Genomic DNA, 26,349 nt, shown 5'->3' on the forward strand with positions numbered 1-26,349 from the left:
CATTGCCGCTACATCATGATAGAGGATCCATCAAAGACAAGCCGAATGCTTTCCAGCTGGAGGCTATGTCGTTGGCTTGAGTCATCAATAGAATACTTACAAGACTTTAAAGTTCATCCGACGAGATGGCGCGCACATCGCTCGAACCTGTCAAGAATTTTCTGAACCCTCATACCCGGAAGCGCCTGTAAATGGCACCGCCGGGACTTTTGCAATAACCTTGAACCTTGCGGTCCTTTAACTTCGCAGCTGAGCATATACAGGCGCAGGTCTGGTCTTTGATTGCGACGGATATTCAACGATGAGTCAGAGCCTACGCCGTTCGCTCAGCTTCATTCATGTCTTAACCGACATGCCGAAGAGTTCACACCTGTATCCGCTGCTGATAGTATCAAGACAAGCCCGCCCGTGTCACTGGGTATCTAGTGATCCCGTCCTCAGGCGAGGAGGAGGTTTCTCTTATACGTGGCAGATAGCGCTTGTTGCCAGCCTGCTGCTCAATAATTCTGATCACATCTTTGTAAGGTCAGGCTGTTCATAATAATCGCGGGGGAAAATGAAAGAAAGAGAGAAACCGCAATCTGTCCCGCTACGTAATAGTCGTTCCGGCAATCGAAAGGCTAGCCGCAGCATCCGCCGTAAGCGTCAAAATCAGGAGACAAACACTTACATTTTCCTATTACGGAAAGACACCAGGCTTCCGCTAGCTTGAGAAAAATGTCAGGGCTAAAGTGCTACTAACCAGCGATACCTAGTCGTCGAGGAATTTTACGGTATCCATCTCACAAGTCACCTGGGGTGATAGGTATATATCAACCGGGCGATCCTATTGATGCTGTATAGCCACGATTAATTTCAGCGCCTTTTTCCTGTCATGGTTCTCTGCCTCTTCAACCGATTTTTATTAAATCCTTCAAGATTTTATCCTTCGTACTCGAGAGTTGTGTAATTGTTGACCAGTACTTCAAGCTGCTTCTCATTTCTCGTCGAAATTGAACGCAGTTAGCATTATGTATATTCGATATGGACAGCAGCACCGGAAAATCATTTGAAGTACCCAACTACGACCATGATGCATATATCGATCGTGAACAAAACATGCCGGCAGATCAAATCTCGGGGTTCCATCATATGACGACGGACTCTACATCATTAGTGGCCGCGACCGCCAGGTTTCCTCCAACATTTAACTGCTACGGCCAGTGGAAATGGAAGCAGCTGTACTTCCTCGGGCCAAAATCCTTCGGCTACTCCAGCGACGGCAAAGAGGTTGTTGCTGTTCTGGCACGTAGCACATCGTGGAGCATGACCAAGACTTATAAGTTTGCATTCTTGGGCACCGGGCTGACGGGAACGCTCAGCGAGGACTGGGAGACAGCGGCTGTGATTTCCGGGTTCTCACTATGGTATCTTGCGGCCACCACATCTAGTGCGGCAAGCGCAGCGTCAGCTGGAGCAACTGCGGCTGTCGTCAGCTGAAGTGGACGGGCTACTTATGTGAAGCCTATGTTTGTCTGTCTGGCGGCTCATATGCTGCATATAGAAACAACCTCGCAACCATTCTCGAAGCCGCAGCTCCCGGAAACAAATCAAAGACTCTGAATCTTGTGCAATTTTCAGGATATTCATGGTGTGAATATTCGAAAGTCCAGGTAATTACCTTTTCGAAGACTCCATAGGCAGTAATAATACTTTTGAACCTGAAGACTGTTATAGGCAATGGGCCAAATTGGTTGGAGTTCAACACTTCTGCCCGGAATTGGTCTTTACATTAAACCTATCTCCATATGGATGAATACAAAGACCCACTGGCAACAAGTGAGACTAATGAAACTTTATGTGGAACACGCCAGTTGCTGTCCATGTCGAGATACGTACAGTCTTTGTCCCTTTTCGGGCTCAAAACAGTTCTGTCAGTTTCCCCAGATATTGTTTTGAATGTCGAATGGGAAAGTTATCCGAAACCAGTTTCTTGACATGAAGCGGAAAGACGTGCCGTCAGTAAAATTGCTTTCCAAGCTGAAATCGGACCGACTCATAACTCCTTTTCGCACGGCGCGATGGTCGAGTCAGCGGCGCGGCGGCGCCACTCCCGCTTCCACCAAATCTAGTAATCAAATTGTGTTTACAAAGATCGAATGTTGTAGGGCGGCGAATGAAGACATCCTTGCGTGGATCAATTCGCTGTTTGATGGCGCCTCAGTTCGATCAATGTTGCAGCACACCAACACTGACTCGGACGACGTGTTCCAAGGGAATCGCTGCGTCAGTAGAGCCCAATTACCACAAAGGCGCGCCGTCTCATCATTGCTTTTCTCGCTTCAGCAGCAGCACTGTTTTGAGTCTCGACCGAGACTTTAGGCGCACTCATGTTCGTCTCAAAGTGAGGGTTGTGCATCGACTAATTAATGGTGCTCAGATGAGCCCGATGCGCATCACGTGATTGCCAAGACGCGGTTTGACACAGGTACTTTGCTGGCGGCCCCCCGAACGTCCCGTCTTACAACATTTTCTGTTTTTCTCTCATTCCAGGACTTATTTCTACTTAACATGATATCTCTTACCGCCCTCATCGTCCTTCTGGCGCTTCTAGCTACCCAGACATTGACTATCGAGATACCGAGGGATGTGAAGAATTTCTATAGCTTCATCCGAGTCCGGGGCAAGTGCAAACATGCTCTCTCAACCGGGTTTCACAGCGTTGAGGGGGACAGCGGAGGTATTTACATGCCTCATCCAATCCAATGCGTGATTGGCAAGATACTGACAAAGAAAACCTTAGACTTCGTCTACTGCGGGGACTTTGTAGACAAGTACAAAATCATCTATCTTCAAGGAAAGGGGGGCAACCTTGCCAACATGGACGTAGACTGCGATGGGGCGCAGGGCGGAGGCGATGGACGTTGCGGTAGCTCCACCGATACTCAATCCGAGACGACTTTCCGCAACGTGTTGAGAGGATATAACACAGGTCCACAGGACCTCAACGCCTCGCTGCATCCTTATGTCGTTTTCGGCAACGAAGGGACAAAAAGCGGATGGCCTACCTTTAACCCGAGCCAACATGGCGTTAAGCCGCTCAGTGTGATGGCCGTGATATGTAACGATCAAGTGGTATGTGTGCCCTGAACTACATGCGGCACGTGAAAAACGAATCAAATCTGACGACGCCGCACTTAGGTCTACGGGATCTGGGGAGACACAAACGGGGACGATGGACCTCAAGCTATGGTTGGTGAGGCTTCCATTTCCCTGGCTACCGCTTGTTACGGCGACGTCATAAATGGCAACGCGGGACACGACGAGAACGATGTTCTATACATCGCCTTCACGGGCGACGAGGCCGTTCCAGGGGCACAGGGCGCCGCCTGGAACGCATCAACCTATACCGACTTCGAAAGCAGCATCACCGACTTAGGGAACACCCTTCTTGCTCGTGTGGGCAGTGGCTGTAACGGCGGGCTTGGCATAGAAAAATGGCTCTTATATACGACAGTCTTGGTTGGGAGTGTCGTATTGGCAATATAAGTTACTGTAGATTTTCTAGTGATAGAACGGTCTGAGGGAAATAATGGGCCAAAATTCAGGGCGCGAGATAAGGCGGTGTCGGAAGTCGGGGCTGAGACGGAAAAGACGGCAGCAGTTGAAATGCTCGTTGAAACGCGTGTTTCCTGTTGGCTCTCTCTGGATAATCCCTGCGTTGACAGTTTGGAGTTATTGTCTGGGCCAGAACATATGGGCTGCTTCATAAGTCATGGGGATTTCCAGGCAAATCGAAATTAGGTTCCTTGTCTATTTACCGCAAGCTGTATTTCTTAGTTTTAGTTATCTTCTTCGTGTTCCTAGTCACATATATACCAGCCGCTGGTTTTCCTTACAGCCAGCAAAGAACATAAAGCATTTTCTGTTTCAATCATGTTTTGTCAACCCGATACATTTGGAACCTTACAGCGGTGTCGTGCTTTGTTAATAGAAGGGGCCACAAGCCGCCTTGGATGCAAAACATCGAAACAGTCTTGATGTCTTCCTCTTACGGACTAATATCTATTATCCGCCATTGTCAAGACTTGACTGAGTAGCTTGAAAACTCTCATAAAGTTCCAACTCGACTGTACTTTCCTGACTAGACATTAATCTTGAACTCTGGGCAAGGGGAGTAAATTTACAGAATGTCTAACTTACGGCCAGATGTCTGCGGAGTGACAACGTCATAGAGTGCTAAAATACAGACAGGGCAAATCGGTTGTCGGAGCTGCTAAGCAAATACCGCAACGACATGAAGAGACAGAGATAGAATGAAGGAAAACAAGTAAGCACCGCGGAATAAAACTATATAACGCGCAATGAACAATGGCGTAATAATATTTAGGCCTTAGAAACTGTAGTCTAGAAAGGTTTGACCTTCCTCGAGGACGAAGTCTCTGATGAGGTTGACTACATATGTACACAGGAGCTACGTAAATGAGTACATGAAAAATGGTTCTTTGTCTACAGACATATCCGACCAACAGTGGCTTGTGAAAAATACGTTCTATTGATTACTTGATTGATTGCTCAATCTCTTGATATATAAACTTGCACCCTTTTGTTTTAACTGGAGGTTATAAGGATGGGTGTGCCTTTCACTCCCTTCTCCCCTTCTCCTAGCCAGGAGTCTAGGTGCTTTGGGCGAACAGGATAAGCTGTACCTAAGGCTAGTAAACAATAGGTTATACTAGATTCATTTTCATAGCTCTGAAATCACTCCAGGTTCCATTAGGTACTACAAAGATATGTAGACCCCTAGATACTTTCTTCTTTTCATAGGGACCAAAGTCTCCCTCTACTATGCATTAATACACCTACGGTAGACAGCTTTGACCAATATTATAGATAATACATTTGATCCCACTAGGCATCTGGTGACTATTAATGCCTGTGTTCTCTGTGGGACACTTCGGATGATTGCAAGATGGATTGTAAACCTGGTGTTCTTCCACCATAGCTAATCGAGCTTCAGGTACATGCGCGTGAATCAACTGTAGCGAGTCGGAACTTTTAGGTTCGAAAAGGAGATGTAAAGGAGAAGGAAGTGAGGCCTTCTGGTGTATGGGAAGTGGCGGGATGGATAATTTTATGCACGTAGTTCCCCTGCGTGACAGGGACTGGTGCGGGCAAGAGGGAGACATGTGGTCAAATGTAGATATGCTGGTGACAAAACATTCCATCCTGGCCTCCTACTAAAAGGGAGGAGAAGACTTATATATATTGTAGGTGTGCTCCCCAGGAGCCTAGAACTAAGTTCCCACATACCTTTAGACCTGTGACGCTGCAGGTGCTCCCATTGGGACATAAAGATGTATTGAATTAAACCCCCGATCTATTGAAGCTAGCTGATTTGATATTATGCTGCGGATTGGGTTTGCGTTACTACAGCCACCATGCCGGGTCATTGCCCATACGACCCGCATAGCAGCCAAATCGAAGACGGTACTTAATTAATCTTGCTTCATATCGTAGATCGAGGCAAACGGGCTGGTCGTGACGACGAATCTCTTCGGGATCGTGCCGTTCGTCGTCCTTGACACGTCCGACGCCGCGACGAGCTGTTCGGGAAGAGCGCGCACTACGAAAATCGACTCGGCTCTGTGAGCATGGTGGTAATCACCGCTCAAGAGGGACTACGATACGCGAAGCCCCCTCAAGCTCACCATCATCAGCGACCTCTACTGCTCGCCGCTGGAGAGGCTGCTCCTGGACTAAGACACGCAGCGCGCCTCGGAACATATACCGAATAAGAGGATTTGTTATTTTAGTAGCAGTATTTGACGATGGGAATCCGCTATAGAATCAGGTTGTATATCTTAAGGCTTCCCTAGTCGAAACCCACCACAAATTGAGCAATTCTTCGTGGTTATGCTGCTTCGGTCATGGGTTACTAGGGTTGAAATACCTATCGATATCTATATGGATTTCCTATCCGTGATTTGGGTATTTTTAACCGTATGCGTTACTCACCCAACTTGACCTCTCCTCACTGGGAGATGGCGAGATAAGTCCCCCGAGGGAGTAGCCTGACTAAGGTTGTATGTTTGATAGAATGTCTGTCTCCAGCGGCCATGTACGTACAGTACTCCCACAGAAGCAGCGCTGCGGTTAGGTTTCAACGGTTGTGTTTATTGGAAAAGCTATGACACATCATGATGGCTGCAATACAACGATACAACGGCGTAAGAGCTTGTGCGCGTCGTGAAAACACGGCTACTCACAGCTCCTATGCATCGGGCCTGTTGACCATCTGCATCTCGACTTTGGAGCCGGCATCAGGGATTGGGGATCGGCGTGGCCGCTTGCAGCCAATCTAGAGAGACTGTGAATTGCTCGTGACCTCGTGGAGACAGCTGCGTCAGCCATGTTACGTTCAACAGCTGTTATGGCAGTCGAGGCAACACGACGACGGCTGTTATGGTGAACAATGTGACCATAGCCGTTGCGGCGAAGAGCGACCTGACGGATATTATGATAGGCACGTGGCAACAGCCGTTATGACAGACACCATAACTATAGGTAGATATGACGAAGCATTGGCAGCTGACGTATGATGGACACCATGACAACTTCTGTTACGATGGACAATCGGGCGGCAGAATTATTATGGACATTGAGACGATAGTTGCAACGAACAAGTTATTTAGAACTGACGTGTAATGGATGTCTCCATGACGGTTGTTGCGATGGCTAAAGTAACAAGTGTTAGCTGTTGTGATAAGGAACGAAACACAAGCTACTAATTATTGATTGACAACTGAAAAAGTGACAACAGTTATGTCTCAGTGTGGCAACCCAGACTGGCGCTCAATATGGGGTAACGAACAGTGGAAAAGCGATGCGTAAAATAAATGAAAGAAACCTCTTTTCTTCTAAATGTATCAGCAAGCATTAATTCGCCAGATTGATATTCTTAACCATTTACTCTTTCTCTTCTTAGTATTTTGATCCCATTCTTGCCGCCGCCGCCAGCGCGAGACTTCTCAACAACATATATAAGGAGGTTGTGGTATATGAGTGAGAGGGTCAAGGAGAGCTGACCTCCTAGTAACCCTCTTAGTCATTTGGGTCACCTGACATAGCCCCCCCCTGAAGCCTCACCCTAAGGCTTCCTCGCTCAAAGTGAAGCTATTTGCAACCCTAATACGGCCCTGCTCATCCTCTGACGTTCCTGTTTGGCAACCCCTTGCCTTCCTATAGTCCTTATACCCCGTCGTCCTGGTTAGAACTTCACCGATGTGGCAAGAAGAGTAACTGTCGGAAGGACTATAGATGGGTTGATGCATCAGCAAGACGTGGTTGTAAAAGGCATGAACTCTCTAAGTCTAGTGGTCTGGCTGGCTGGAAACGTGGCCAGTTATATAGACTTTTGGGCTACTGCCTCATGCGTGCGAATTGTGTTGCAATGCTGTTCCAACAGTAACACTATTTGCAGGCAAAACAAAAACAACAGCTACCCCCCTGGTGATTCTCTAGTGCTCCCTCAGTATCCCCCCTTTCCCTCAGAGGCCTCGCCCCAAGGCCATGTGAGGCTATTCCCAGCCCCTTATCATCTCTTTAGCCATCCCTTTTACCACCCCCTTAGCCATCCATTTTGCCATCCTTTCTATCACCCAGAGCAGCCCTCAATACCCCTAAAGCTCCTAGGTGTGCACTTCTAATCACCCGATTAACTGACCTTTAGTTATATAAGATGATAGATCACTACTAGCAGAACTCACAATACACAGTTTTAGGCACACCACTGAAGTACGCATATCTTAACAGTTCCTAGGATTGGGGAGGGGGGCCAGTTCACTGCTCTTGGGGTTAGGGGGTTTCCAGTAGGGGCCCATTTACCATTCCTAGGGTTTACTACTCCTTGGACTTAGGGGAGGGGGCGCGCAGATTACTACTCCCAGGATTTTGGTTGTAGAAGTGTTGTGACCCAACTCTGATTTCAGTGAACGATTAGCTTTTAGCGCCAACGCATGCATTAACATGCCTAGCTTACCTACCACCCTACTCACCCTGCTCACCTTGGCTCACCGCAGGCATCACGTTACTAGATGAAAACAGCCATTCCAACATGAGCAGCCGGGCGAGGCACTCGCACCTAAACAACAAAGTGTCGTGCCACTACATCAAGCTTCGGCTGAGACGAGAACGAAACGACTCACTGTTTATGGTCACTGGCCGACTGGCCGATTGGTTGACGTTGCATACTAGTGTGTGGGGCTATGGCTAAGACTCTCTCGGTCATCTTCGGTATAGTTTCGTCCCAGACATGATCAGATAAAACATCAAAATAGACCGCGTCAAAGCTTTTCCCCCTCTTGCTGCAGGTGCAAGACCACTGCCAACAACCCCTTGTCGCGACCAAGAAAGCTTAAATCCTCATTTAGCAGCGTTGATGACCAGTGCTAGAGTCAAAGTGGCTATAGAATGCCGCATTATGCCTACTCGGGGGTTATGTAACTGATGACTAAAATACCTGGATATAGGTGCAGGGACAATGCCTAGGAAGGCAACTTAAATTGTTTCGCTCAAGTACTTATCGCCTGAACATTGCGACTGCGGCCTCGATTCTCTTGATCTGATTATTCCAGCTGTGATTTTTTCTCTCCTGGTATCAAGGATTAGAGGCGGTCGTTCGGACATGATGCCTGCCAACAATTTCTTATGCACTCTGCTTGGACTTATATCCTTCTTTGCGGCCGCAAGGGGGTTTATCGCCGACATGTCTATATTGGCTTTCACCGGCACGCCAAGGGGTGAAGTCATCTCTTTCAATGGACGTGAGTCATGAATTACGGGCTACTATGCTCAAGCGTATCTGACTGCCGAACATAGTCGATCTTTACATCTCGATGCCTGGCAATCAAAGCGCCAAAGCTCCTGGCACAATCATAACCAACCAATACGGTATCTTGCTGTTAACTGATGTTTACGGAATCCAGTCAACTGAAAACAAACTGTTCGTTGAAATGGCTTCTATCAAGCAAAGTAGTGACGCAAGCCGCTGACCTTATCCAAGGCTTGTTGACAGCTTCGCTCGCGCGGGCTACGTGACAGTTGCGCCAGACCTGTTCGAGGGCAAACCAAGGAGCGAGGATCCAAAAGCGGACTTCAACGCTACCGAGTTCTTTGGGTCCCATGGTCCGGAAGTGACAGACCCGAAGGTCGCAAAGGCAGTTTCGTACCTGCGTGAGCAAATGGGCGTTCAGAAAGTTGCATCCACAGGATACTGCTTTGGCGGCCGTTATGCTTTCCGTGTTCTTGGGATCCCCGATAACAAAGGGGCCCAGGTGGGCTTCGCCGCCCACCCAACTCTACTTGGAGACGAAGAAATAAAAGCCATTAAGGGACCAGCGAGCTTAGCTGTGGCTGGTAAGTTATCTCTCCTCTTTCGATGAGGAGATACCTCCTCATAGGCTTTCTATTGCTGACCAAATGGCTTGCAGAGGGCGATACCGGCATGAACGCCGCAAGGCGGGCCGAGATCGAGGCAGCAATGGGGACCACAGGTCAGCCGTTTACTATGACGCTCTATGGAGGGGTGCCACATGGGTTTGCCATACGTCCAGATCTCAACAACCCCGTGCAGAAGGCCGCCAAGGAAGACGCATTTGTGCAAGCCGTACGATTCTACGAGACATGGCTATGAGAGATGATGATTTTGTACTACTAAACACACTTCTTAGAGACTTTAATTACGAATATGGCAGCATTGCCAAAAACCTACCTAATGTACCAACATAATTTGAACTGTATCCTCCAAACGCTGTCATCCAACTTAACGAAGGCGGCTTTCATGGCAACTTGCTTCCTCAGGAGGAGCTTTGACCCATTCGGATCCCTGAAAAAGCCTCAGATCATTTCGAATACCTCGTTCTATTCGATAAGAATCATCATATTTCACTTCAAAGTGCCCGGCTGCTAGTCTAGCACCGTATTTTTGTTGTCAGGAGGCTGCGCCGAATCTGGGTCCAATCACAACTCAGCACCCTCACCCTAGACGATGATGAGCGCAACTTACAAACAACAATGCCATAACAAGGGATATAATTTCCTGATAATTGAATCTTCCTTGGGCCTTCCAAGAAATGTATGCCTCCTTTGCCACTTGCTTGCTCTCTCGGAGCTGTTACTGTTATATTCGTCCACTCTCACATCAATGGTATCTATAACGTTTCCAAGTTTTAGCAATAGTCAACATAGCAATTGGATATGTGGATGGCATGGGCCTAGCTACGGCCAAGACCCACCTTGCTGAAGGGGCCACTGGGCGTAGAAATATCGGACGTGAATGGCACAGGTGATTGGAGTTTCATTGCTAATGACCCGAGTGTTTGGGGTTATGCTGGTGGTTACTTAGATTCCCATCAGACGATAAGACCCTCACGTGGCATTAGGATGCGAGAGTTCTGCCACTGTGTTATGGTTGGACTCGATGTTGAATGAGTAAGTTTCTAATTGGTGCTATAAGTCTTATCTGATGTCACATATTCGACTTGAACACCTTTTCTACCATTCATATCAACCTTCCCTCTTACATACTTTTCTTGGCACGCACTGTTAGTGCGTGCGCGTGCACTACACCAAAATCATTAACACCCCTTATCACACACAAAAACCACCTAAATGTCAGCCCTCAAACACCAAGGGCCAGCAACCCCGCGGCCGCCGCCGCGGCCGGGCATACGCCCGGTCTCCCGGGCGATGTCTACTGTCTCTAGATCTATAGTTAGCAAAGGTTCCCCTATGAAGAGAAAGAGGCTAGCAGTTCCCTCTAGCCTAACAATGATAACCTCTACCTAAGAGGACTTTACTTGTATAGCAATAGACCTAAAACAATAACTAGGGCTTAACGCGTCTATGCACAGCCTAACAATAAACGCAAGTTAGACACCACAGCTAACCCCCTACCTAGAGGAAATACTAAGCAAGATTATGGCCCTTAACGACAGCTACAGATATATAGTAAACACGCTTATTAAGAACCTTTAATAGTCCCTCTGCTAGATTAGAAGCAAAGGAGATCACTAGGCTACTATAGACTTCTATACCTATCTACTTTATAGTACCCTTAAGGGAAATAGAACCACATAGATAACCTAGTTAGCTAGACTAATAGCCTAGAAATAGCCTATTTAACTAGACCTAAAGCCAGCCGCCTAGATATAGCCGCAAGGCTAGCCAACAGGCAAGTCAGTAGGCCAGCCAGTAGGCTAGCCAGTAGGCTAGGCTACAATGCTCCAGGAGGGCCTTAACCATCAGGGACCTTCTTAGGGCAAGAGAAATATACAAGGACAAACATAACAACACTATATTAACTACTACATCTTTATTAGGATCCTAAACACCTAGGTCACCTCTTCTACTATCTATAGAGATATTACTAGAATCTATAAGGTTTAAGTTATAGATATTAAAAAGACGACTTGGGTACTGACTGGTTTTATAATTACTATAGACTGCTATAGAACAAGATAGGCTATATTTAATAGCTATATTAAGCTATCTAAACAGCTTAGTATAACTACTGTTAATAGTACCTAGGCCTGGTTGTTCTACAGAGTTAGAGGGGTCCTAGTAATAATATACAACTACTACAGAAACCTACTAGCAGTAACAGAGGAGATGATCTAGACAGAGGTGTATATTGCTATAAAATAGAAACCAGAGAAGTGCTATATTACTAAGGGCACTATAGCGTAATTAACCTAGACTTAGATTATTGCTCTAAAAGAGGGGGTAAAACCCTTTAGGCTCCTTAATAGCCTACTATTACAGTAACTCTAGCATTAATTTAAACTAGCCTAATACAACATATACTTTGACTAGCACAGGGCAAGGCTATACGCTAAACAGTAGCTCTATAAAAACTGCAGTATCCTAGAAATAGACCACAGAAACAAACCCTATAATAAGCTACAGCAGTGTGCTAACTGCAAGGGTCCCTTTAAGAGTAATCATAAGGACTACCCCCTCTAGCTAACTAGGGAAGGCAGCGTGATTACAAGGCCGTCAAAGGGGCAGAGACAGATTATTAGACAGAAGGGGAGAAAACAGTTTATAACAGCGCAAAAGGAGCCTTACTAACCCCCCTAAGCAATAGACAGAAGGACTATAAAGAGTCTAGGACCAGAGGCATAGTAACAACAAGTAATAAATAATACCTATAATAATAAACTAGACGTCTTCTAGCAGCTAGACAGGGAAATAGAGGACGTCTTAGAAGGGGGCACTACACTAAAGCCTCTAATTAAACTTAGCACCTTAGCGCTACCCTCCTTACTACTACTCTAGATAGTAGTATAACTAAGGATACTCTATATAAACATAAGACAATCTAGGCTAACATATAACGTGGCCTTTACCTTTGCTGACCAGGAACAGGTTAACATTATTATAATATAAGAACTATAGTACTCAAACAACAGACGCTTAAAGACAAAGACAACCCCTAACTACACGCTCTTTTTGCTAATCATAGAATAGAGGGACACAGAGACAAGACCCTGGGTTATGACCTACGTCCAAAATACACACTTAAACACAACAACCTTCTACATCACCCAGCGCCCGCTGCAAGACATACTAGGAGTAATGATCTAGGGTCGCTGTTACATTAACATATACAGGGAACCTAGGACAGAGACTATATTAGACGCTCTTGACGCCTAGACCCCCCTAGACAATTCCTTGATTACAGGGGATTTTAACGCGTGGCACCTAATATAGCAGCCAGGAGTCACACCAAGCTGGGGGTCAGCCTGACTAGTAGATTAGGCTAACATGCACCAACTGTCACTTATTAGCCCCCCAGGAATCCTAACCTACAACAAGGGGAACACTCTAGACTTAGCCTTCTTAAACATCCCCCTAGCGTTAACACAGGTGGCAGACTACTTGCACACAGGCTCAGACTACTTAACCCTGCTTACAACAATCCCTAACCTAACTAGGATAGTGCTAAAAACAGGCACTAGAGTAAGAGTAGACACACTAGAAAGAATTAGGAAGTTTATAGACAAAGTAGGACGTACCCTATAGGTACTGCCTAACAGGACAGAGACTACAGTAGACCTTAACTAGGCTACAAAGGCACTTACTGAATTACTATAACACACAGCAGCAGCAACAGGTACACAGTAGATAAAGGGGAAGTTAGTAGCCTAGTAGGACAATGAGTGCTAAGAGGCAAGGAGGATACACTAGGACGCAAGACAGAACAGCAGTAGAGAGGATATAAACAAGGCAGCAAAGGAACTCTAGAAGGTAGTATATAGAGCCAAGGCTAAATACTAGACAGACTAGATTAACAAGATAGAGACAGACAAAGACCTATACAAGGTAATAGGCTAGTATAAGCCTAGCACCTAGTTCTAGTTACCTCTTCTGTAGGACAGTAAGGATATAGCCACTGCACTAGCTGAGAAAGCAAGAGTTCTCTAATAGTAACTACTTAAGTAATTTAACGCTAGCACTAACATTAACCTATATACGCCTACGGTGCCAAGGAGGATAATTAAATAGAATAACTATATGCTATTAGAGGAGGCAGAAGTAGCCCTACTTAGTACAGGGAATATAACTCCTAGAGTAGACAGAATTACAGTCTCTATGCTATAGGTAGCCTAGACACACGTAGGGGAATACATCTGCAAGCTATATTAGATATACCTAGAGCTAGGACACCACCCTATACTATTTAGGGACACAGAGACAGTAATGATCCCTAAGGCCAACAGGGATATAAGCACACCTAAGGGATAAAGACTAATATTACTACTCTTAATAATAAGCAAGGGACTAGAGTGGCTCATAGCTAGGAGACTAGCCTAGAAGTGCCTAGGACATAGCGTCTTGCACCTACAAGTAGCAGGGGCTCTCCTTAAGAGATCAGCAACAGACATTATAGTAGCACTAGCCTATAACGTAGAGGCTACTCTTAACAATAGATAATACTGCACCCTAATAACAGTAGATATCTAGGGAGCCTTTAATATAGTTAACAGTGGCTACTTAGTAAGGGTAATAAGGGAACAGGGGTGGCTAGTTAACGTAGTTAACTAGGCTCTATCTTTTATAACACGACAGAGGGCCTGGGTCTGCTTCAAGGACTACATGTTACTAATGACGCCACTATACTACAGACTACTACAAGGATCACTAGTATTACTAATACTCTATTTATACTATATTGAACCTCTCTATAGGTTTAGTAACACTTAGTTACAATTTGGCTACGTGGACAACTGTGGTATACTGTGCGTTAGTAGGACAGAGGAAGAAAGCCAGGACTAGGCGTAGGCCCTTCTTAACAAGACAATAGCCTAGGGATAAGACAACAGTATACTCTTTAACAAGTCTAAGACAGAGGTACTACACTTCTTGTAGAGAAGGAAGACTAACAACCTTATAATACAGTATAGATTATAAACAGTGACTCCTAAGGCCACTATAAGGTAGCTAGGGGTCTACTTAGATAGATAAATAGACCTAAAGAAACATATTAAGGAATAGACAGCAGTAGTAAAGGCAACTGTAGGATATATTAGGGGGCTAAATAGAGTATACAGGGGAGCCTTTCCCCTTAGTATATAGTACGCCTTATATATAATTGTTATCCTAAAGGCCCTCTATACCTTAGAGATATAGTACCCTAGTAGGAGTAGGCAAGGGAGAAAATAAATATAAGATAGGCTAGCTTATGTTAACTATAGCCTAACTAAATAGATAGGGAAGATCTAGTTAGTAATTAACACTGTAATCTAGGGATGCCTACTGGTCTAGAGGATGACCTTTACCCTTGTCCTCCTTTAGGAATCTAGTACCTTACTAGTAGAGCTCCTACTGGAAGCTGTGAGGTAAAGGTATAGACTATAGCTTGGCACTCTTGACAAGGATTACCCCCTGGTCTAGTGGATTAAGAACTTCCCCTAAGTTAACTAGAAAGGAGGGAGGGTCTGTCTGATAATACTTATAGATGCAGTAAAATCTATACTAGGATTTCCTTAACTAGAACTCCAGCGTAGGATATACTACTAGCTTTTGACTTACTAAGCAGAGGGATAAAGCAAGGAAGACACTATAAAAGATTACAAGAAATAGATAAGGACACTATCCCTGACTTACCTAATGGTCTACTTAGATAGGTTATAGACGTTATATAATAAAACAGGGTATAGATACGCTGTATTCAGAGGGAAAGAACTAGTGCACTAGGGACACTACTAACTACTACGCAGAGAAGTATATAACACTGAGGTAGAAGGGGCTAAGGCTAGGCTCTAAAGTACACTCTGGCTTAACAGAGGGACAGACAGGATTACAGTGTGCCTAGATAACTCGGCAGTAATACATAGGCTGGACAGAACACCTATAAGGTCCTTACAGGAAGCCTTCCTAGACTTTATTAACACTGCTAGGGGCTGTGGGGAAAAGATCTAGGTGCACTAGGTACTAGGGCACATTAGTATAGGCAGGAATGAGCTAGTGGACACCTTGGTAAAAGAGGGGACAGAGATAGGCCTAGTGGACCTACACATATGACCCCTGATATATAGTTATATTAAGAGGGATATACAACAGGAGCAAAGAATGGCTTTTAAAGAATAGTAAATAAGACAATACCTAGCTAGCTACAAGCTACTTAAGCTTGGCGCTAGCCTCTAACTAACGCCAGAAGTTAGGACATTTACTAGAACGGAACTACACTAGCTAATAGTAGCAAGATTGGGCTATAGCAACTTCGCTAAGTATTACAATAGATTTAATTACAGTAAGGCGAATATTTACTGCATATATAGTAACCTAAAAACCTTAGTATACCTACTGTAGTGCTAGAAGGTTAAGGGGCACACTATGCCTTAGTTTAATAGAGAGGAATATATTATTAAATAACTAACTAGGAAATTCTAGTAATTTATTGTATTACTAAATAATAACAACTTCTACACTAAGATATACCTAAGGGCGTAAAACTATACTTAACCTGTTACTTATGCTACTACAGCTGCTAGTCTACCCCTAGACATATAGTAGCTAGAGCCACTAGTGCGGGCGTTTATTAGGCAGCTGGGACATATAGCAACAGCATGGGCTCTGTAATAGGCAGCCAATAGCCTTGATATTGCATCTCCCTGCCTAAGGCAGCTAACACCTAGGCTACATAGGGCTAACCTAAATAATGGTGCTAGATGCGTAGGGCTCTCTACACCCTCTTCTATACTACTACTACCTTCCCCTTATACTACCTTAGAAGCGGTACTGCTGCTGACAGTGTAGCCCCCCCTCTCTCTTATACTACACTTACTTACCTTTCCTTTGTATATGACTTCTTGATATAGTACTAGAAGTACTCCCTTTGCTAAAGACAGCGAGGGGTGACTTTACAACGACATGGATGTGCAAGTAGCACTGTACAACTGAACACACGGAAACCCCTAGCTAATCCACGTGAAACACGAATTAACTGGGGGATACTGTATGGAACCTGGCAGCTGAAGAGCCTTGGGCACTTGACAGCATGGAATAATTCTAGTTGAACTCCTGGGACGTTGGTGGAAGCAGAAGAGAAGACGATAGCATGAGATATACTGATTGTGACAGAGAGGGACTGTATCTACTTTTGTACTTACTTAGGCGGAAGCCCGCAACCCCAGGCGCCCTTTGTCCTACACAGGAACGGCCTGGCGTTAAATATAACAACAACAACAACAACAACAACAAATCTACCATTCATATCAGACTATACCCCTGTCTTCAAGATTAGTCTGCTCGTGGTATCATCCTCTACAAAACAACGGTCTTGGCGTTGTCTCCGATCATTAACACAGGCTCCTTGTTGCTGTAGTTGGGTACATCCTGCATGATAGCGGCGCTCTCGGCAGAAGCGAGCGCCTTGTGAATAGCGTCAACGCTCTCGAAGACGAGGATACCAGCGAAGGAGTACTTGGGCTGTTTTCCATCGGGGGTGGGCTGGTACTTGATGGCGGACCAGCCCGTGCAGCCGGACGGCTTCCACTGCGCGGCAGCCATAGGCATGTGGCGGTTGATGTAGTACTCGAAGTCGTACTTGGCATCAGCCTCGTTGGGGTAGAGAACGGTGATGGTGGCGGGCATCCTGACTGTTGCTATGCAGGTTGATTTGCGTGTGGTGAGGATTCCGTTAATCAGTCTTCGAGTTGGTTAATAGTGGTGATGCTGTTGAAGGTGAATTTAGAGCGCCGGAATCGCAAGGACATAAATACGTCGACGATGCCCCCCTTACTGACGTCAATAATGGACCTCCATGGAGCCCACTCGCCCCTCTCGGCGGAGACTGCTTATCAATTTGCCAGCTTTTTTGAGTTTTCACCTCCGTGGGTTCCGGTGCGAATTGAGGCTTTGGATTGTCTAATGTGTGGAGACAAAACCGGGAGCCCCGTGCCCCATGCTCCTCCGTCTTATTTCGTACTAACTAGATCATCTTGAAATAAGCCTCGGCATCGCGCGGACGCTCAAGGAAGACTTCAACATAAGCGAAATCCCTGCTTTTCTGGCAACTGGCAGTTCTCGTGTTTGTATCTTCGATCGTATCGCTAAGTGTATATCCATTTACTCAATGCCGCTTGGTAGCGCCTGATCAAACTCCTAGTATTATCCTGGCGCATGAGCATGATGTGCAGACCAAAGTTTGCTGTAATGCGGCGTATTGTAGGAGTGCAAGATGATTCATCATATTATATCCCAGGATAACATCGCCAAATGCGTTGATACCCCCCTTTTCTCCACGCAACTCTAGTATTTCCACCCCTGTGTGAAGAGGGCTGTTTAGTGCAGCATCCTAATAAACAAAACCCCCAAATAATACTAGATACCACGAGAGGGTCTAACACATTGCCGTACTGCTTTCTCAAGCAGCATCGAATGGCACATTGGATGCTAGATCTGGTGGCAGCTCGTCAATGTGTTGCAAAATGGGGCGCCTCGGATTAACTTCTGAATGCGTCGGGCTGTCTGGCATACCTGCTCACATAAGAAGCGATTCCATGATATTGTAGGAATAAGTCAATCAATCGATCGACCCCCGAGGGGCGAGTGAAGATATTCCGACAAACTTCCTCATCTAGCACACTCAAACGACCATGGATCTTCCCATCACTGGCAGAATGATTGGGCTTGGGGTTCATGTGTTTCATCAACTAAAATTATGCAACAAAGCTCATATATTAGGGATTCAGGTTTTGGAGCATTTATCGGCTTGCTCGTCTATGGATCACTCAGTCATCAGTTAGGCGCTCGGTAGTCATAAATATAATGTCATGAGTTAGAGCACACAGCAGGGCATATGAGGATTCAGGTCTAAAAGGCTTAGTTCTATGTAAGTGAAAGTGAAGAACGTGAAGTCCTATATACAGGCGAATGGATGTGAAACACCACGTGATACAGCACCTGACAGAGCTGTTAAAGAGGGTGGAAATACATGAAGCTATCGTGACATATGACTCATATATTAACTGGTCAATTTCACCACTCAGTCACATATATACTAGGTGTTTAGAGGATGTATTACTGCTGAGCGGTTATGGAAGTCTGTCATTGAGTGCGTCAAAGTCGATCCTATGTACTAATACAACCTCTGATATCTCTTATGATGCTGTTTAATTGGTGGTGAGCCTTCGTCCTTGGCACCAAGCGCTCAGTGGCCTACACAGGGGTACTCAGTGTTATCATATCTTTATGTAACCTGTACTATAATAGTTCTTCCTTTCTGGGGGAGCCATCCGTCAGTTGATCTTGCCTGCCTATACAAAGGCCGTGCCGCCGCGTCTGTCCTTGTCCGATGGGGCAACATCGTTTATTACTTGTCGGGTCGTAACACCAGGGAATATGGATCCACGAAATCGCGAAGAGGCAAGCTCGGCAATGGTGGTGTTGCTTAGTGATACTTCGGAAATGGCATTGAGTTCCTATCTCATGATCGCAATTATTGTGGTTCTCTCAGCATGATACATGAAACTAGCATTGTAAAGGGGGTTCAAGAAATGCAGCTCTAGTGCCTTGCGATTTCTGTGGCTCTCATACATAACCCGTTTCTTCTCACGCACGGGTCTATAGAATAGAGATGTTCATGGTTTTCCTACCTGGAAAGTGACTTCTCAAATGATCGCCCAATCCCGTGTGCACCAGGCACGTTTTCTGTTAGTTTGTAGCCGGCTCAGCCTTACGCGAATGGCTTCGTTTCTGCAACGAGACCCCCAGAAAAATGGCTCAAAGCTCTCACTTGCCTTGGCTTTCTCAATGATTCAATCAAAAGGGAGCCAACATAAAACTATGCGTGATTTCAGAATTCTCATTAGCCAGCACCTTACACATCCTATATCGCAATCTTAAACCATATCAATCCGCACGCCTCCTATTCCTCAATAGGTGTAACGCCCTTCTTGAGGATGATGTTGCCATACTTCCTCGTCTCCCCTGTGGCCACAATCGCAAACGCCTTCTTGGCACGCTCATAGAAGGCAAAACGTTCCAGCTTTTCGATTTCTCCGTCGTACTTTAGCGATGACCGGAAGTCGCTCTCGACACTCGCGTCAAAGGTGTCGCCCTTGACGACCTCCATCATGAGCACCGGCACAACGCCGTAATTGTCCAGTTCAAGCAGCGGAGAGATGCCAGCCAGAAGGCGGGAGACGGTTATGCCTGTTGACTGTGGCTCAGCAACCAGTTCTCCAAGTGTCCAGTTTCTGGCTGTGCACCATGGATCACTGGGGAAAAAACTTACCATCAGCACGAAGAACGGGGATATGGGGCGGGCAGATGGAGTGCGACGGGAAGTGGGCGTCGGCGAGGACAATCTCGTCGCCGTGGCCCATCTCAGCCAGGACCTTGAGGAGGTCGGGCGAGATGACGGGGGAGATTCCTTTCAAGGGCATGTTTGCTTGTATTTGAGTCTAGACTGGATCGAGGCGATCAAAAAGATGAGGATATGGTTGTGATGTGGCAGAGATGATGTGTCTTTCTTGAGCTTTGACAGTGATGGCGGTGAGTTGAAGCCCCGCCTGTATCGTTTCGCAAAGGTGGGGTAAAGCAGCCCCCTTGAGGGTGTTTGGCGATTGGAGAGAGCAAACTGCGCTCGTTGCGTAATATGTTTTCTCAAACCGTGTTTGTACTGACGCCAAACATCACAATCGCTTCACCTCACTCGCAGGGGTTCGGATGCCTACGTCAAGGTCGGCCAAGACAATATCTATATGACGACATCATCAAAGAAAGCGTTCTGCAGAATACTACGATAACACGGTGCGAAGAAGGCAGGCAAGATCCATCAAGATCCATACGCCCGTCAAACCGTGTAGTTAGAAAGATGGACAGCATGAAGGGAGACATAACAGAGATGGAAAACAGCACCGATGAACAACACCTTGAGACTGGGAATAGGTCTGCGCATTTTCCCCTATTGGAGACTTACACCGAGCCCAATGTCCAATGCTCAGAACCGGGTTGACAATACATGGATCATTCCGCAAACCCTGATTGATGGCGGATGGGAAGACCATGCAGTATTTCGTATTGGTTAACCTAACATGATCGTCGAGACAACTCTACAGGACCTCTGTCTTGAATACATGCGTCGTCGCCATTTTGTCTAGACGGACCTGATGGTGCCGCCGGCCCCCCCCTTTCTCCAAGAAATCCTGAAGGTCCTCGTTCCGAGCGGCCACGAAGGCAAACTGTGTCTGTCTTCGTTGCCCCGCACCTGGCTGTCTTTCCCTTCCACCAACGCTAGCTCCGATTTTGGTCTCCTCTTCTTCGGAGACCCAGCAATGGCCGTTGCTAACGAAGCCGTGTCAGGCTGTCGTATGATTGACTCATCGTCGATGGCGAAACGTGCTGGAGAAGGGTTGGTGTCGCGAAACAGGGCTCTCAAGATAGGTATCGATGCCGCGATGATGGTGACAGCGCTTTCCGCCGCGCCCCATATCACCAACTCGACGGTATCGATGATATCGAAGGATGCAATGGCGGCAAGGGCCCGTATCTTGATAAACGAAACAGCACCAGCACTGTGTAGGCCCAAAGTCAGTCACGATACTGGCCAGTCGGAGCGGGATCGATGCTTACAAAACACCCATGCTCATGGCAACCAAAACACCAAGCTTTTCTCTGTTGGTCATAGTAAGACCCCATAACAGCTTCCAAGGCAGAATTGCAAGAACAATGTCCATCGCCCCGGAGTACGACGTGGCAAACACGTTGTAGTTCACCGGTATACTCTTACGCCAACACGTTCCCGGCGTCGCTGTCCGCCACGTCTTCTCGACTGGCCAACACTGTATCCAAGTGAACAACACATTGAGGCCAAGGGCAATGTTCACCGAGAAGATGATGAACCAGACTAGCCGCTTCATCCAGGGATCGGAGGACTCTCGTGTGATGCGCAAGAGGGTCAACGCGAAGGAGGTCTTGCTCCATGCCGCTGCGATGATGGAGAACGAGCCACCCAGGTTGGCATAGAGCAGGAGCCACGGCCAGTTGTCTCGCGCCACGTCCCAGCTGTGTTTGCCAAAGTCATAAGATACATCGACGGTGACGAACACACACACAGCCAGCAGAGCGCACTTGTACGTGTTAGCACAGTCCGTCCCCCAGACACCGGATTGTGAGATGAAGACATACCCAAGATGCGATCAGCACGTGGTCATCCAGCCACAGCTCTCGTAGGCGCGAGACTTTGCAGTATATCCTCAGGCCGATAAACCCGCCGGACACGCAGACGAACGCCCATACGGCGAGAAGCAGACGGGGACCATAGTCGTCGTGGGGGAGGTGTTTCCAGGAAACTGCGTCCATTTCGACGTGATGGGCTTCTGAGCGCATTGCAGCGATCATCAACATCGCATGAAGGAAGTACGAGGTCGATATTGCCCCGGGTGCCAAGGTTAAGGCAATGTATTAAAAAGGTTCCAAAGATCGAAGGATCCGCCGACATGGAACCAGGTCTTACCAGGAGGCGAGGCCTGGCTATAAGAAGCCATAATGTAGCCTTCTTCGTGCTCCCTGGACTTCCTCTCATCCGCCAAGGCCCAAGCAGTCCATGATCGAAGAGGGTGATAAAACACTGCCATAACAGACTCTGGGGTTCATGGACGACGATCCTGCTGGGGCGCACAGTGCAGGCGCGGGTCGTCTTCGTGCCGTCTGCTGGCCCCTATTGGAGAAAGAAGAGTATGCCAACACTTGAGTGTCACAGCTTGAAGCCCGATGAAGTAGCGATTGGGGGTGGTTGTCCTCGGTAATCTGCCCGGCCGAGAGGCCAAAGCGCCCGGGGAACAGATCGGAGTCTCCCGCTTGGTCCACTGGATGACAAAAACGTGCCACTCTGCTGGGTTCCGCTCGCCATCTGGCCAGCCTTTGTTGAGTCTAGACTCATACTGTCTGTCTATTACGGCTTAGTGCATGAACTGATAAAGAGGTTTCGAAGTAAGCAGTCTTCAATCCGTTCTTGTAACCGACGTTATTGCGGTGGTTTTACCATCGACCATCGACCTTGGCCAAGTACTGTGTTTGAGGATCGCAGATCATGCCCTTGTCCCCCCGCCCCCCTCCCGAAAATGGCGTGTACGAAGTACGATGTAATGACCTCTAGTGGCAAGGCGTGGAAACACCTCGGAAAGCGAAGGAGAAAAAACGAACTGTTCATCTCGTCGCCACCGGGCCTCTGTGAGCAAACGCATGGGACCGTTACAAGGGGCCCTTGCTCGTGGTGTTTGTGTTGGCCCCCCAGATTTCAACCTTGCACGACTGGGGGCTTATAAGAACTAATGCCGTGGTAGTCCGATCCTGCCGAGTAGAAAGGCCACAAGACGGTCGGGTCCGGGGCAGCAATGACACACATTTGGTCTAGAAAGTACTACTGATGATCTTCTGACCGCATGGCTGTTGAATAAATGAGCACAACGTTGATACGCCTCGGCGTCCCAATCGAGATATTAAGGTGTGCGAAGCCCCTGTCGTGTACCTTAGCTGGAACGGGTAAAAGAAAAACATGCTGGCTATGGTGGTTTCACTCAATCTAGCTAGACCGCAAATCTTCCCGTTGAGAATGAGTAAGAAAGGGGGCTAGACCAGCCCGCAAATCTGCGAATGAACTTTTCATTATGCTGGGCATATATGTCTTTTCGATTGTTCCATGAACCGGTGGCCTTAACCCTGGCCGATTGACCACCCCTGTGGTCTCAGGTCAACACGACGAATTTCTCTACGCCTGTTCTGCTTAGATCACGTGGTCGGCAGTTCGATGCCGTTCACCAAGACGGTCAAAGCATTCCTTTGAACAAAGTGTATCGGAAACAACCATTGAAGCCAAGTGCAGTCTCGCCCAGGCCCAGATCGATACTACGATGCACCAAGTGCGATTTTTCTGAAACGAGAACGGATCAACTTGCTACTTGAGGCGATGGGGTACCGTGATAAAAAGAAATGTTTTGGCCGTGAGCCTAGCTTCCGATGCCGAGACGGAACGCTTCAAAGTAGGTAACCCGATCTCAATTTCCCGATTTGGGTTCCGGATGGCAACTCCAGCGCGGGAGAGCTCTTCCGCATTCCGGTCTGGAACACATAATTCATGATTGCCTGTTAATGTTCCCCTAATGGACGAGGCAAGTGGAGGGCTCACAGCCATGCTGCTTTTCTTTCTGCTCGTGTGGGATCTAAAAAGAGATGTACCTAGCTACCTAGGGCCCATTCGGCAGAGAAATGAAACCAAATGGCGGGACGAATGACCAGAAAGGTTATGCACAGCTGAGGATGTTTTTTCACGGCTTTCTCCATCCAGAGATTTAACGAGACTCGAACTTCTTTCGGATCCTCTCGCTACAAAATGGACGCCCTTCTTCCCCAAGAGTACACTACATGGCATCTTTAACATCACCCAGGTCGTTGATACCGGCGAAATAGGTCGTAACGGAGATTTCCTGGTTAAGCTCGTCAACGACGACGACCTACATTGTTTCGCAGAGGTCTGCTACCTCCTCGTTCTGCATCTTCTCGGTGCCGTACGTAGTCCATGATCGCCATGCTCAACAGCCAGGCAACCGCTACCTGATAATGTATGTTGAGTTCGAGTCGACACTGGTTTTGGGACATCTCTTGTTCGGGCTGGGCTCGCCGACGATACCGTAAGCCGCCCTAGTCCGCCGGATGGTGATCTTCTGTGGCAGACCCCGTCCTTTGACCTTTGCCGCAACGCCTGCAGTCACCTCGATGGAGGCGTGAGTGTAGCGTCTGGTAAGGAACGCCTTCAACGCCGTGGCGGGTAAAGCCAATCTGTACCGAGGTTGTCCATGAGGTCCGCAGCGTCGAACTTTAGAGACTGCGCTTGTAGGAACCACCGTTTTCCCTCGGTGACGCACGACGCCCCCCTTATACCTGCCTCCCCTTGGGCCACACATAGAACGGCATCGGGGGCGGCGAGGCCTGAACGCAGCCGCCTGTTCAAGAGCAGTGCGCGAACGCTCCGTTGATCAATGCGGGAATGGGGAACAGGTATCGTAGTCCCCGATCGTGTACTGGTATACTGTGTTCTCTCCTGTGGCTCCTCCATTGAAAGCTTCGACGCCCTTGATGAAGCACCCGCTCGACTACAATTGAGCGTCCCCGCTGATCCCAAGGTCGATGTGGTCCATGATGAGGTTGTAAAGCTTTTCTAGAGCTTGAGGCGGGATATTTTCGAATTGGGCCCTGAGGATAAAATCTCAAACCTCCTGCATCATACCAACACTTTTAAGTATCCAACAACACGTTTACCCCAAACCCACCCGTTGATAGTGCTCGAGGTTTGTTGCTTGGTTTGGCCGTTTTGCACCATGGCCCTGCATGTATTGCAAAGATGTGACCTTTCTCGAGAGAGCCGTCCGCGTCGATTCTAGGTCGGTCTGAACATGATGTACCGACCTACTTTTGTTCGTCTCCGGTCGTGGGCTTTCAGAAGCGACAAGGCATCTCTCGTTTCGCCCGCACCTTCAAAACATGATCCATCTGTTCAAGATATCGGATAGAAAAGCAGCAAGTGTGAGGTGAGCAAGAATGCGCGAAACGGTTCGAAGGCGGCAACAAGCAGTATGTGCAGCCGTTTCTCAGTTGTGCGGCTGCAGCTATGAAGCTCATCTCTTCGACTCGACACTAACGGCGGCGGCATTGCTACCTAGACTCCTTCATGGGGTGGGAATCAGTGATGAGTTGGATTCGAGGCAGCACACGTGGCGCTTAAATATCCTGACTTTCAACGGCTGAAGTTTTGGCAATTTCCCTCTGCCTCTAAGAGCGTAGTTCAGTGCGATCAATCGAAAGTGTTCATCTCCACCCTGCGTCAAGGTTCCGATGTTGAGAGCATGAGACCAAGGCGTGGGTGATTCGTGTCACCTCAGATGAGCTAGGAGCCTTAGACTAAGCTTCCTCCCATTCTTTTGCTATATCTTGAAGCTTGATGGCTGTTGCTTAATCCAAGGACGACCAATCTGTCGCTCAATCCAGATATGCCCAGGGAGGAGCGCGCAGGAGCAGCTCCTCCTTCGGGAGGCGGCTCAACGTGGCATGAGGCGAGTAAGCTGACATCCTTCGCCCGGGGGAATGCCTATTCCCAGGCATAATGTGCAGCTTGGAGTGGGCTGCCAAGTCCTGTGGCGCCATTCTTACCAATGAGCAGCACTCTAGACAATCCCAGCCAAGATTCTCGGCAACGACTCCGGATCTTCCTGGTTGCTGATGATTGCTCTGTGGTCGAGACAGAGTGCTTGTGACGTTTTAGGCCCTCTGGTAACATGATTGTTGTCATCAGCCGTGCATCTGAACAGATGAAACAGCTCAACGTTGTAATTAGGATGGAGGCAGTCCGATCTTTTGCAATCCACCGAACAGACTTCGATGGACAGGTGATCATCTTGACCCATCAGCCAGGACGCGGGGCGTGCCATAGTGCCATCCCGCCCAAATCTCGAGGCGCTCCATCCTGGACACAGCCGTCCCAATGATTGGTCATAATACTGCATGTCGACTGCCTGTTGGTGCGGCCTCTGGTCGGCTTCTGTACACCGATCAAGTAGCCAAGGGTTAAAAACATTGGCGCAGTGGAATTCCCCGCTCTCAAAGGTGAGTATTAATACTTGGTTTAGTATTGGTTTTCTACATATATCGTAGATCAGTGCTCGTACGAGTAGCAGACATGACTTTACCACTGCTCACATCCACTTTCTGGTCAGACAACCTAATTATCACGTTAGATATGCCACAGGCACAGTTGGCAACCAGCAACTGTATGAGCTATCTAGGAGGCAATATCTATACGGATAT

General features: G+C 47.4%; 6 protein-coding genes across 6 annotated transcripts; 3 read left to right on the top strand and 3 right to left on the bottom strand.

Annotated features, from left to right (window-relative positions):
• Nucleotides 1-1,131: 1,131 nt before the first annotated feature.
• On the top strand, nt 1,132-1,775 carry LY79DRAFT_508261 (uncharacterized protein; the record flags this gene model as incomplete). The annotated part of the gene is made up of 3 exons (XM_060553916.1): nt 1,132-1,383; nt 1,431-1,512; nt 1,684-1,775. 3 exons carry the CDS (start codon nt 1,132-1,134, stop codon nt 1,773-1,775), a joined length of 426 nt encoding a protein of 141 aa, XP_060417933.1.
• A 746-nt stretch (nt 1,776-2,521) lies between these two features.
• LY79DRAFT_600433 (fungal chitosanase) lies at nt 2,522-3,898 on the top strand. Its single transcript, XM_060561832.1, has 3 exons — nt 2,522-2,719; nt 2,783-3,114; nt 3,181-3,898. The coding sequence occupies exons 1-3, from the start codon at nt 2,551-2,553 to the stop codon at nt 3,526-3,528; spliced, it is 849 nt and encodes a 282-aa protein (XP_060417934.1). The 5' UTR covers nt 2,522-2,550; the 3' UTR covers nt 3,529-3,898.
• A 4,679-nt stretch (nt 3,899-8,577) lies between these two features.
• Nucleotides 8,578-9,673, top strand: LY79DRAFT_625548 (dienelactone hydrolase; the record flags this gene model as incomplete). The annotated part of the gene is made up of 4 exons (XM_060562098.1): nt 8,578-8,804; nt 8,860-8,983; nt 9,044-9,396; nt 9,471-9,673. Exons 1-4 carry the CDS (start codon nt 8,666-8,668, stop codon nt 9,671-9,673), a joined length of 819 nt encoding a protein of 272 aa, XP_060417935.1. The 5' UTR covers nt 8,578-8,665.
• A 6,953-nt stretch (nt 9,674-16,626) lies between these two features.
• LY79DRAFT_542238 (uncharacterized protein) lies at nt 16,627-17,236 on the bottom strand. The gene has a single exon (XM_060556985.1). The coding sequence runs from the start codon at nt 17,137-17,139 to the stop codon at nt 16,810-16,812; it is 330 nt and encodes a 109-aa protein (XP_060417936.1). The 5' UTR covers nt 17,140-17,236; the 3' UTR covers nt 16,627-16,809.
• Nucleotides 17,237-19,253: 2,017 nt separating this feature from the next.
• Nucleotides 19,254-20,102, bottom strand: LY79DRAFT_542239 (RbsD/FucU transporter). Its single transcript, XM_060556986.1, has 2 exons — nt 19,784-20,102; nt 19,254-19,701 (listed from the first exon to the last, which is right to left on the bottom strand). Exons 1-2 carry the CDS (start codon nt 19,932-19,934, stop codon nt 19,415-19,417), a joined length of 438 nt encoding a protein of 145 aa, XP_060417937.1. The 5' UTR covers nt 19,935-20,102; the 3' UTR covers nt 19,254-19,414.
• A 545-nt stretch (nt 20,103-20,647) lies between these two features.
• On the bottom strand, nt 20,648-21,879 carry LY79DRAFT_508100 (uncharacterized protein; the record flags this gene model as incomplete). The annotated part of the gene is made up of 3 exons (XM_060553895.1): nt 20,648-21,065; nt 21,124-21,620; nt 21,679-21,879. 3 exons carry the CDS (start codon nt 21,877-21,879, stop codon nt 20,648-20,650), a joined length of 1,116 nt encoding a protein of 371 aa, XP_060417938.1.
• Nucleotides 21,880-26,349: the final 4,470 nt, after the last annotated feature.

The sequence above is a fragment of the Colletotrichum navitas genome (assembly GCF_030913465.1).
Source record: "Colletotrichum navitas strain CBS 125086 chromosome Unknown LY79scaffold_9, whole genome shotgun sequence".
In the NCBI taxonomy this organism is placed as follows: Eukaryota; Fungi; Ascomycota; class Sordariomycetes; order Glomerellales; family Glomerellaceae; genus Colletotrichum; species Colletotrichum navitas.

Coding starts and splice junctions, on each gene's coding strand:
- LY79DRAFT_542238 (XM_060556985.1), bottom strand. CDS start 17,139: ATGCCCGCCACCATCACCGTTCTCTACCCCAACGAGGCTGATGCCAAG.
- LY79DRAFT_542239 (XM_060556986.1), bottom strand. CDS start 19,934: ATGCCCTTGAAAGGAATCTCCCCCGTCATCTCGCCCGACCTCCTCAAG. Junction 19,702..19,783: donor CCCCGTTCTTCGTGCTGATG/GTAAGTTTTTTC, acceptor CACAGTCAACAG/GCATAACCGTCTCCCGCCTT.
- LY79DRAFT_600433 (XM_060561832.1), top strand. CDS start 2,551: ATGATATCTCTTACCGCCCTCATCGTCCTTCTGGCGCTTCTAGCTACC. Junction 2,720..2,782: donor CGTTGAGGGGGACAGCGGAG/GTATTTACATGC, acceptor AGAAAACCTTAG/ACTTCGTCTACTGCGGGGAC. Junction 3,115..3,180: donor TGATATGTAACGATCAAGTG/GTATGTGTGCCC, acceptor CGCCGCACTTAG/GTCTACGGGATCTGGGGAGA.